Below are 12671 nucleotides of genomic sequence, written 5' to 3' on the forward strand. Positions count from 1 at the left end.
GTTGTGTAGTGAATGAGGCTGTTGTCAGTAGGACCCCTGCCTCACTTGTTGCATAAGTTGAGTAGTGAATGAGGGGTAGAATTGCAGGAAGAGAGAGAATGGTCTCATGGTTAAGGCAGCTGAATGCTGCTTTGGAGAATTGTTTCTTCACCTACCTCTGCCACAGAATTCCTATGTGATGCTTGAAATGTCACTTAAACCAACTTCCTCTCCAAGTAGTATCCCTGGAGGTGCTCCTCCTGTGCCTTTGATCAGAGATTTCTCATAGCGGTTTCCATTCAGCCCTCACATGAGTGTTAGTCAGTCTTGTGCCCCATGCCGTTGCACAGCACTGTGTGGGCAAACCACACTCAGTTCCTTCTTAACTGCCTCAGCCTGGGGTGGAGCTCTGGCAGTTATCCCATTCAGATTTCCTCAACTGTATTCTCTCTTCTTATTAACAATTGCACCTCTACTCCTTTATAACGCGACCCTATGTAACACGAATTCGGATATAATGCTGTAAAGCAGCACTCCGGCGGATCAAAGCAAGTTCGATATAACGCGGTTTCACCTATAACGCGGTAAGATTTTTTTTGGCTTCCAAGGACAGCGTTATATCAGGGTAGAGGTGTAGTCATAGTGTTAGTTTTAGTTCCATAGTTAGTAAATAGTACTAATGTAGCTTCTTTTCTTTACAAGAGAAAATAATTTTTATTGTATTTGGATAGGTACTGGTTAGTTATTAGTTTTACTGGGAGGTTATGTCTGGTTCCTCTGGCTTCAAACATCTGGCATGTTGGGAGGTGATCCTGGTCAGCGATGGGCATTCCCACTGCTCCGTTGCCTCAGAAAATTACAGAAGTGCAACTTTTGTCTGTCACTGAAATCAAGAGCCAGAAAAAACACAAATAAAGCTTTGTCTCCTCATGTTGGAGAGCTCTCTACACCCAGCTTCTAATCCAGGCCAAGGGACTTCCCCGTATGTCAGTCTCCAAGCAAGTCGGCTGCCTCTACAACATTGGAGCCCCACACCTCCAGGGCCTCCAAGAGAAAGATGCAGGAGTCCTCTCATAAGCCCTCAAAGGAACATTCCCCTGGCTCACCAGGTAGAGAATGTACTTCTAAAAAGCTGAAGTCATCGGTATCTTCAGCCACCCTGGCACCACCAGCTCTTCAGTCAGGTGCCCTTCAGGCTGTTGATTCCTGGGCTACCCAGGGCATGGCTAGGCTGCAAGATGGCCACAGGGCCAGAGAGACCATTGGTACAGTTATTGGATCAAGGTGGCAAGAAGAGTTGTTCTTCTTCCTCTGTACCACAAAAGTCCACTCAGGCTCCAACCGCGCTTCCCTCAGAGATCATGAGACCTTATGTACCGTCAACGACTGCGCTTCCCTCGGAGCACCTGTAACCTATGGTATCGTGAGCGTCCTCGACCACAATCACCTCAGCACAGACCACAGGCTAATAACTCTTGCAGTACTGCAGGTTCTGACTTCCTCAGGACCTGGCTGTATCTGGGACTCCTGATTCTCCACTTCTTGGCTCTGATGTGCGATCAGTACCGAGAATGCCTGAACTTTGCTCAGTACAGAAGGTTTCACTTCAAATCTCTCCAGGCGCTCCACCATTCCTTAGTGAGCTTCAGGAAGGGGATTCTGATGAAGACCTCGTCTTGGTGTCTGAAGTGTCAGTTCAGGGTTTTTCCCCTCACTCCTACAGAGGACCCTTTCCATAAGCCTCCACTGAAGCAGCAACTGTTTGCAGCATATATTTGCGCAACTGAGTCTACAGCTCAATACCCAGAAATCAACCTTGAGTCCCATACAACATCTGGAGTTTATTGGGGCCAAACTCAACGCACTGCAAGTGAGAGCATTCCTCCAGCTACAGATTCAACACTCTGACAAGTCTCATAGGCAGGTCAGGCCAGCCCACAAACACTGGCCAGGAATTGCCTCCAGCTTCTCAGGCACATGACGACATATACATTTGTGACCCCACATGCCTGATTTTACATGAGATGTTTAGATATGGCTCATATTTGTTTATTCTTTGAACAAGTACAGGCTAAACAAGCCACTGCCAATGCCCTCCAGGGTCAGACACTTCCTGGACTGATGGAAAGAACCATCCAGCATCCATGCAGGCATCCCTTTCACGCAACCCCCATCAACACTGATTCGAACAACAGACACCTTTCTAATAGGCTGGAGAACCCACCTAAATGACCGCAAGGCACATGGTCTCCCACAGAATTCGTTCTCCATATCAATCTTTTAGGACTAAGAGCTGTCAGAAATGCCTGCGCATACTTTCTCCCACTCGTCAAAGATACTCATGACAAACAATATAGCATGCATGTTTTACGTAAATTGCCATGGGGGCACAAGATCTACCTCCCTTTGCATGGAAGCACTGAAACTTTGGAATTGGTGCATCCACCACAATGTGCTCATTTCAGCTGCTTACCTGCAAGGGGTACAAAATGTGACAGCAGACAGACTCAGGTGGAATTTCTCATATGACCACGAATGGGAGATGAATCCAGCAGTGCTTCACGGCATATTCAGCCGATGGGGAACCCCAACAATAGACCTGTTTGCTATTACCAGAACAAGAAATGTCTCTGCTACTGCTACAGAGCTGGACTGGGGAAACAGTCTTTGGAAACGCTCTCAACTTTCCAAATGGCAGGGAGCTGCTATACGCCTTTCCTCCATCCCGCTTAAGGATACAGCAAGAGAAAGCGAAAGTAATACTGATTTACCCCTACTGGCCAAGGCAAGTATGGTACCCATCTCTTGCACAACTGGCAGTATGTCCTCCAATTCCTCTTTGACCCATTTCTCACCTGCTCTCCCAAAATGACAGACGGATCCTTCACCCCAACCTACGGATCCTTCACCCCAACCTACAGATCCTCCAGCTCCAGGCTTGGCTTCTTCATGGTTCCAACACTTGGAGAGTGAATGATTCGAGGAGGTGAAAGTGGTGTTACTGCACTGTAGGATGTAGACGACTCATCGCACTTACCTTCAGAAGTGAAAATGATTCCAAATTTGATCCCCACCATGCTGATGGCGGGCAACCCCACCACCAACAGGGCTCTGGCTTGGGACCCAGAGGAGAGGGCGAGTCTGGATCGCCATATCCTGGCCACCTCCCATCCTGAGATAGTAGTCCAGCTCACCAGCACTACTGACTCTGGCCGCTAGGCCGCACTGCCCTGATACTAAGGGTCATATTGCTGACTCTGGCCACTAGGCCGCACTGCTCTGATAGCAAGGGCCGAGCTATTGACCTTGGCCACTAGGCCATACTGCCCTGATAGCAAGGGCTGGGCTACTGACTACGTCACACACAACCCAAGGCAAGTGGCTGCCGCAAGAGGCGATGTTACACATCAGCCTCCTGGAACTCAGAGCAGTCAGAAATGCCTGTCTCCGGTTCCTGCTCTTAATCGGGGAAAGATCAACATAAAGATCATGACAGACAATATATCATGCATGCTTTTTATTAATTGCCGAGGAGGAGGATCCCCCTCCTTCTTTGGAATTGGGGCATATGCAACCGGATCATCATCTCAAAGGAGTTCAGAACATGACCGCGGTTGCGATCAGCAGACAGTTCTTCCAAGACCACAAGTGGGAAATAGACCTGGTGTATTACACCACATATTTCATCAATGGAGCACCCCTAAGATATATTTGTTTGCCAAATAGTTAAACAAGAAATGCACCTACTTCTGCTCAAGGAACAGACTGGGTCACTAATCCCTGGGGGATGCTTTTCACCTTCAGTGGTCATCAACTTTCCTGTATGCATTCCTGCCAACTCCCCTAGTAGCCAAAGTTATTCTCAAAATAAAGAAAGACAAACCCAGAGTCATCCTAATAGGTCTAACCTGGCCCGGGCAAACATGTTTTTTTTCTTTACCTGGTACAGCTGGCCATTTGCTCTCCAATCACTCTCCATGCTGCTCCTCATCTCTCCCAGGAAGGCAGGAAGATTCTTTATCCCAATCTTGCTGTCCTTCATCTCAAAGCATGGCTGGTCGATGGCTCACGGGATTAGAGACAACCTGCCCAGAGCATGTAAAAAGAGTGCTTTTACACATCAGGAAATAATCTACTTGCTGCATGTATTCTCAAAAATGGACACGGTTTGCCAGTTGGTGTGACCACAGGCAGGTTTCATGGATGACTGCATCACTTCCAAATAGGCTGATTACACCCTAACCTTGAAAACCTCGGGACTATCAATGAGCTCCATCAGAGTCCACCTGGCAGCCATCACGGCTTGTCACCCTGCAATAGAGGGCTATTCCATATTTGCCCACCCCACCACAGTGAGATTCCTCAGAGGGCTTGGAAATCTCTATCCACCAGTCCAATGCCCTACTCCAGTATGGGACCTTGATGTGGTCCTTAAATGCCTCACAAGACCATCCTTCGATCCACTGGCTTACCTGCTCATTGCTCCATATGTCAATGAAGATGGTATGCCTGATAGCCATCATGCTAACCCGATGGTTGGAGAAATGGGTGCCCCAATGGCAATACCCTCACTTAACAGTATTTTTTAAGGACAGGGTCGTGATGAGGCTCCACCACAAATTCTTACCTAAGATTTCTTCTGAATTCCATATCAATCAGCCCATTCACCTTGCCTGTCTTCCATCTCAAACCATCTAGATCGCGAGGAGGCACTGCTGCACACCCTTGATGTCAGGAGAGCCCTGGACTTCTATCTAGCTAGGACAAAACCCTTCCGGAACACTCACAAGTTCTTCATCTCACTAGCAAATAGGTCAAAAGGCGGCAATCTCTAACCAGAGACTTTCCAAGTGGATATCAGGCTGTATTAACTCTTGTTATGAGTCTCACAATACTCAACCACCTTTGAATATATGCACTCGTTCTACAAGGTCTGTTTCCACTTTTAGGGCCTTCCTCAAGAACATGCCCAATATTGAAATCTGTAAAGCCGCTACGTGTGCTTCCATACATACATTCAACAAACACTACGCTATAAGTCATGACTCTGCTTCTGATACTGTATTCGGCTTGGCTGTACTTTTCTCTGTACTGGACTTGACTCTGAAGCCCCCTCCACCTTAGAGGGAATTGCTCAGTAGTCACCTAGAGTGGAGCATCAGTAGGGACACTACTCGAAGAAGAAGAAGAAGAAGAAGAAATGGTTACTTATTCTGTGCAGTAACTTTGGTTCTTTTGAGATGTCTGTCCTTCCCTTTGTAGTCCTCTGCTTTGGAATTTCACCGTAGAGAAGGAACTGAGGGCAGTTTGCCCACACAGTGCTATGTAGCAATGTCACAGGGTACGAGACTGACTAACACACATATGTGAACCGAATGGACGCTGCTGTGAGAAATCTTCAGTCAAAGGCACAGGGGGTGCTAGCACACTTAGAGTGCAGCACCCGTAGGGAGACACATCTTGAAGAACCACAGTAATAGCGCAGGCTGAGTAATCATTTATTTTCACAGGTGACCACTAATTGTGTGTGCCTTCTTTTCTGAGTGCCCAACTTAAGCCTTTGGGGCAGAGTACTCACAACTGCAACTGAAGTCAATGGGAACTGTACTTTGAACATATAAAGTGCTATATAATAAGGACCCTGAGAAAATTGTTTTCATACACTGAGGTGAAATTGTGAAATTAGCCCAGCCCTGCAATTTTTCCCACAAGAAGGATGCTGAAGTGGGCATCTGTGTGTGCCATTCTTATGTTCATTGCATCTTTTGGGTTCCCCTCCCTCCAACCTGCTGCTCCAACAGCGGGGTAGCCAATGAGTATGCATTGTCCCTCAGGACTGCTCTCCCATTGGCTACATCTGCACCCCGAGGCACCATCCCTTGCTGCATATTAACAAGCCCAGAAGACGCGAGTGAAAGTATTGCATGGAGATGGTTTCCAAAGAGCCCAGTAAAAGAACGAGGGAGCAGCAGCTTCTTGTCAACTCCCGCCACACTGGTCTGACCCATGCTCACCTGCCCGCTACCCCAGGGAGCAGCTGAGCTCCAGTTGACCCACCTGCTGGACCCAACTACCCCCTCTGCGACCTCATGGAACAGATACTGGGCAGAGGGGGATACCTGGGTGCAAGTAAAAGGGGGGGGCTGGGAAGATGAGACAGGTGGAGGGGGAGCAGCTGAAGGGGAGGGGCTAAGTTGAGAGCCTATGGGTGGGAAGGAGGTTTGAGGGACCGGAGTTGGAACCAGGGACTGGGGTGGCGGGATAAGTGGAGGAGGGAGGGGTGGGTATGAGGGGCTGGGAGGGACAACACTTTGTGGGGGAGTATGTCTATGAACTTCACAGAGTGCAAGACAAGAGCACATGGATGCTCGCTTCTGCCTTCCCGCTGCTGGAAAAATTGCTGCAGTTCTGGAGGGACCAGCAGCCAGTTTTCTGAGAGGCACAATAGCCAGCACCACAGCTTGGAACAGAAGCAGCTGCAGCCTCAGGAGAGAGGCAGAAGCATGTGTTCTAAGCGGCATTGGCATGCTGTCTACTGTGCCTTGCGTAAAACTGGCCCCTGAGTGCCCCCTGAACTACAGTAATTTTCCAACAGTGAGGAGGTGGAAGTGGGCATCTGTGCACACCAGTTTCCTGCTGTTGAAAAAATTGCAGCAGTTGTTGTGGGGACTTGGCATCTGGTTTTATGCAAAGGAATGCAACATTGATCTTTCACAGACTGCATTGTGTGTGTATCCTAAGAAAATCACTGCTTAACCCATGACACTGCTGTGATTTTTTTTTACCCCCAAATCTGCAGTTTTCTCAGGGCCTTCTATATATTGCTAAGTATTCTGAAAAATCTGATCCTAGGAATCCCAGATTGGGCACCCAAAACTAGTGGACACTTTTTACCTTAATCTCTCTGTGCCTCAGTTCCTCATCTGTAAAATGGGGATAGTAATATCACCTTGCCTCCCAGGAGTGTTGAGAAAATAAATTCATAAATATGTGTGAAGCACTGAGGTACTGTAGTGATGTGTGCCATTGAAAAGACCAAGGGGAAATTAAAAAAATTTTATTCAGGGTTTGAATAGTGTGTAGTGACTAAGGCATGAGGATGCACATTGAATAATGAGAGTGAAACAAAATATTGAATAGCTGCTCATTCAATGAGCACTGTCCATCCTGTTCACAGAAGGAGGCCGGGGTCTATGGAAAAAATAGTATGTGATTATGTAATGTAAAGACTGTATCATAATGTATACTCATGGGGGCTGAATTAAGGTTGTACAGGCAACCTTAATTCAGGTATTCCCTAACTTTTAATTCCTTCAACCTTAATGTTCTTTTAACAAAGGTTTCTAGGTGTAAATTTTATATTTAGGCTAATAGGAGCTGTTAGGTTTCTCAGAACTTGAAAATCGAGTAATTTAGGTGTCTACGTTTAGATTTCTATTTTTTAAAATCTTATTTTAAATTAAAAGGAGATAGCAAAGCAAGATCTAGAGAAAAGAAAGCTAAAAAGAATGCTGATATATACTTAGAGGTCAGAATGGAACAAGTAATGTATATGTTACCTACTACTTTGCATTGCACATATAATACCTTGCTTCTTAAAATTATGGTAAAGGAAATGAAAATGATTCATTTTGCATTGCTTTGCTGATGTACACTGTTTAAAACATATTTTTCATGCTAATTATATGCTCTGACATTAAGAAATTCTGCTAATTCATTTACTTCATATAGGAAGTAAAGTAAAAACAATTAATATTAGTGTACACAATAAGAGTTTTTCATGCATAGTTTAGATTACAAAATTTAGTATGATCTTTCAGCTATAGCTAAATCTCCTTTAAAAGGCATTTGAAGTAAAATATTACTGTCAAAGCATACTTACAGGATAGTGTGTGTTTGTATGTGTATATATATACTCAACGAGTTTTAAAGGCAACCAGTCATGGTCATTTCACTCAAACTTAATTTGCTTGTTTTATTTAAGTGCTAATTTTACTTTAAATGTAGCTTCTTCCCTTACAAATCTGCTTTAGCTTTGTACTTGTGATAGAATAATTTCAGCAATAATATAAATGTTGCAAATTTCACACAGTTATCCTTTGCATGCTACTCTTAATTTTATTTTATGCTGTGAGCTTTAATTCATTGCAGAATAGCACAGAGTACATTGATGTATTGCTATGACTTTATCATTTATTTCATAATTAATCTTGGCATGTACACAATTAAATGACACTATCAGTTTTTTCATCAGTTTTATGTGATACCCTCTGAGTCTTAGAAATATTTTTTTCTATACTAATTTAAATACTTTGCCATTTGGCAATTGTATTTTTTCCTTCTGTGTGATCAATGGAGCAAAATTCATTTTTGTAACAAACTTTCAGTTTATTCTTGTTCCCCAAGCTGGCAGGTGCTGAGGGTGCCTTGTCAGCAACCCTTCTGTCCAATTAAGGAGTTGTGTTATTTGGATCCAAATGGAATCCCGTCAGTCCAGTCTTCTTTGGCTGGAAGGATGATGGCTAAGCCATTGGACATTAAGATTGGGGTATAAATTTACAGTTGAGATAAAGGATCATGGAGCTCCCTCAGGGACTACAGGAAATCATATTATACTCAGATATGTCTGTTTGTTCACTAACATCATTGTTCATGTCAACAGGTTTCCAGAAAAAAATATACATTTGATAGTTTAATTGCTGTGGTGTTAGTTAAGAGACAGCAGAAGAACCACAAAACATTCTAATTTTATATATCTAACAAAAGTAGTGAGATATTTTAACTTAGTTGCAGTAGAGTGCTACATTTTTAAAAACAGACAATTACCTATAATTTAGGACCATAGAAATTAGAGATGGAAAAGATTTACATTTCTAGGTCTTCTAATCCATTTCTTTTGCCAGTCAGGATTTTCCCTACATAACCTTGATGAACTTCTCCACAGAATTTATTAATTTTAATATATCCAGTGTTGGACCTCAGACCTTGATAGTGTCATTTTAATTTTTTCTTTATTAAAGATCTGGAAGAGCATTTTGGTAACACGTAATTCACTTATGAAACATCAAATACCTTATAACTAGTGGTGTTTTAGGGATGTATCTTAAAGTGGGAGCCCTCACAAAATCTCTTTACTCTAATTCTTGTACTTCTGAGGTAAACTATATAACACAATTCACTAGTTATAAGTTACTGTTTCTCTCTTGTGTTTTATGTTCTGGATAGTTCCATGATATTTGGTTATAATCAGTAGATACGTTATCTGAATTTCAGATTAAGAAATGTGATGTTGTTTAGAAGTATGTTCTAGAAATTTCATATATAAAGTTCATATGAAATATTTACTTCTTTTGAAAGCATTTTTTCCTGATTTGACATTTGTATTTATGATTTACTGATGTTTGCTATTCTGTGGATTAGATCTCCTTGCTGAAACAGAATCTGGAGATGCAGCTTTCCCAGTCTCAGAGCTCCTTGCAACTGCTACAGGCGCAGTTTAGTCAGGAGCGACAAAGGCTTACCCAGGAGCTTGAGGAACTGGAAGAAGAGCATCAGCAAAGGCATGAATCCCTGAAGGAAGCACATATACTTGCATTTCAAAACATGGAACAAACAAAAGAACAAGAACAAAAGGCATGTTCATCTGGATATTTCAGACAAGTGTATAGGGTACACCACGGAAACAAGATTAAACATACCAATATACAAAATACTGAGAGAATTAGTAAAAAAAATTCTTTGCATTATTTCTTATTTCTCTTTTCAAGAGATGTAACTTACGTTAGTAATATGATTATTACAGTTAAATATTATGCAGGCAAATTGAATAACTTCCTTTATAATATAGACATTACCTAGTAGAAGTTTAGCACCCTGTTCTGTCTTCTGGCATCATGTTAGTATATTTAATCATTATCAACATCACCTACATATTTTTGTCCAATAATCTGATTCTGAGGGGTTTTTTAAAAGTTCCTACTACACTATAGTTCATGTTATTATATGTAATAACTTTCTTTGTACTTTCCTGGACATCCAGTATAGCTCTTGTTTTAAATTGTTACATTATATTTCTGAAATGTGGTCACCGCATCTCAAAAAACATATATTGGAGTTGTAAACGGTTCAGAAAAGGGCAACAAAAAGTATTAGGGGTGTACAATGGCTTCCATATGAGGAGCGATTAATAAGACTGGGACTTTTCAGCTTGGAAAAGAGACGAGGAAGGGGGGATATGATAGAGGTCTATAAAATCATGACTGGTGTGGAGAAAGTAAATAAGGAAGTGTTGTTTACTCTTTCTCATAACACAAGAACTAGGGGTTACCAAATGAAATTAATAGGCAGCAGGTTTAAAACAAAAGGAAGTATTTTTTCACACAATGGACAGTCAATCTGTGGAACTCCTTGCCAGAGGATGATGTGAAGGTCAAGACTATAACAGGGTTCAAAAAAGAACTAGATAAGTTCATGGAGGATAGGTCCATCAATGGCTATTAGCCAGGATGGGCGGGGATGGTGTCCCTAGCCTCTGTTTGCCAGTAGCTGAGAATGGGTGACAGGCAATGGATCACTTGATGATTACCTGTTCTGTTCATTCCCTCTGGGGCATCTGGCATTGGCCACTGCCGGAAGACAGGATACTGGGCTAGATCGACTTTGGTCTGACCCAGTATGGCTGTTCTTATGAAAAAACTTCTCATACCACTTCTCAGAATTTGCTAGAGTCCTTTTGAAATTTGTTTCTTCACACTTGTGTACATCATATGCTTCCTTATTTTGTCTACTGTCTAAGGCCCTGAACCTGCAGTGTTTGTGCATGGGCATACCACCGTTCCTGCTTAGAGCCCCATTTACTTTGTTGGGGCTCCATGTGAGATCAGGCGTCTTCTCATGAGCAATGTTAAGTAAGATCAAGGCTGAAAGTTGTAACATTACTTCTGTTACAAATCCTTTTAAGCCTATTCTGACACCCTTGCTCAAATTGAGTACAGTAGAATCTCAGAGTTATGAACACCAGACTTACTAACAGTCCAGTCAACCACACAACTCATTTGGAACCGGAAGTACCAAATCAGGCAGCAGCAGAGACCAAAATAAATAAATACAGTACAGTACTGTGTTAAATGTAAACTATGAAAATAAAAGGGAAAGCAGCATTTTTCTTCTGCATAGTAAAGTTTCAATGCTGTATTAAGTCAATGTTCAGTTGTAAACTTTTGAAAGAACAACCATAATGTTTTGTTCAGAGTTACAAACATTTCAGAGTTATGAGCAACCTCCATTCCCAAGGTGATCGTAACTCTGAGGTTCTAGAGTAGTACCTAACTTTACATGTAGTGCTGTTCATTTCAGTGGGATAATCTATACAGCAGAGTGCTGCCTAATTTGAGAAAGGATGGCAGAATCTAGACCAGTAGTTCTCAAACTTTTGTACTGGTGACGCCTTCCACATAGCAAGCCTCTGAGTGCGACTCCCCTTATAAATTAAAAAACACTTTTTAATATATTTAACCCCATTATAAATGCTGGATGCAGAGCGGGGTTTGGGGTGGAGGCCGACAGCTCGCAACCCCCCCATGTTGTAACTTCACAACCCTCTGAGGGGTCCCAACCCCCAGTTTGAGAACCCCTGATCTAGACATTTGTGATTTTAAAAAGAATTTTCAGAACTGAAAATATGCATCTATGTCCTCAACCTGGGAATTATTTTTTTAAAAGGTGATAAAGCATTTTTTCTTTTACCCACTGTAAGCTCAGAAATGATTTTGTGGTTTCATACTTCATTTTGTTCACACCTGGATCAAAACCACCCGAACAATAAATAACTTTAGAAACTTAAACTTTGGGTGTAAATGGTACTTGTACCCTGCCCTTGTTCCATGCACAAATTGGGAGTAGGTTATGGTCCTTACTCTGTATACTCAAAAGTACTGGTAAGCACCAGTGATGGGAAAGAATAAGAAAGAAGTCCTCTGTGGCACTTTAATTTGGGGAAGTAGAATAAAGATTACATTTTTAATGATGGCTTGAGTATGTCATTGGCTTTTTTAAATGATAAATGGAGGTATTTTTAATAATACATGCATTTTTTGTCATTTAAAAAAAAATCCTTTCTGTTAATTCATTGTTAAATATTTTATGCATTGTTTTAGTTTGTGTAAAAAAATTCTCCTCCTTTTGGATTTCATAGGAACTAGAAGAGCATTTACAACAAAAACATTCAGAAGAACTTCAGACACTGAAAGAAGCACACAAACAAGCTATGGAAGGTTTCAAATTGGAAATGGAACAGGAACTTCAGACTCTTCGATTTGAGCTGGAAGATGAAGGGAAAGCTATGCTAGGTATACTATTTTCAAGCTAGTGTAAATTGCATCAGAAGATATGATTACCATTTGTATAATTAATATAACTGTAGACATCATAAAGCACTTTCCACAAACTTCATAGCACTATAAGTGAAAAATAGTATAAAACTAAGGATGACATTATGAATAAAGAAGGTAAATAATTTAAATAAATATAAAGTTGTAGAGTGGGATTTTCAAAAGCATTCAGCATTGGCCTAATAGTTTGTACTGAAATCAACAGGAGTTTGATTTCAATGAGAGCAGGTAGATCAGCTGAGCCTTTGGAAAATCCCAGTATTAAGTATTCTAGAATGATGTGTCAGCAACCAGAATTTCATG

At 42.1% G+C, this 12671-nt stretch overlaps 1 protein-coding gene across 1 annotated transcript in view; it reads left to right on the forward strand.

Annotated features, from left to right (window-relative positions):
• The window catches only part of FAM184A (family with sequence similarity 184 member A), a 168337-nt gene that overhangs the window by 111027 nt on the left and 44639 nt on the right, over nucleotides 1-12671 (forward strand). Inside the window, exons 10-11 of the mRNA XM_024205389.2 lie at nucleotides 9400-9612; nucleotides 12173-12326. Coding sequence (XP_024061157.2) covers nucleotides 9400-9612; nucleotides 12173-12326 — 367 coding nt within the window. The remainder of the gene's footprint in view (nucleotides 1-9399; nucleotides 9613-12172; nucleotides 12327-12671) is intronic.

Source organism: Terrapene carolina, unplaced genomic scaffold, assembly GCF_002925995.2.
Source record: "Terrapene carolina triunguis isolate 2854851 unplaced genomic scaffold, T_m_triunguis-2.0 Scaffold85, whole genome shotgun sequence".
Taxonomy (NCBI): domain Eukaryota; kingdom Metazoa; phylum Chordata; order Testudines; family Emydidae; genus Terrapene; species Terrapene triunguis.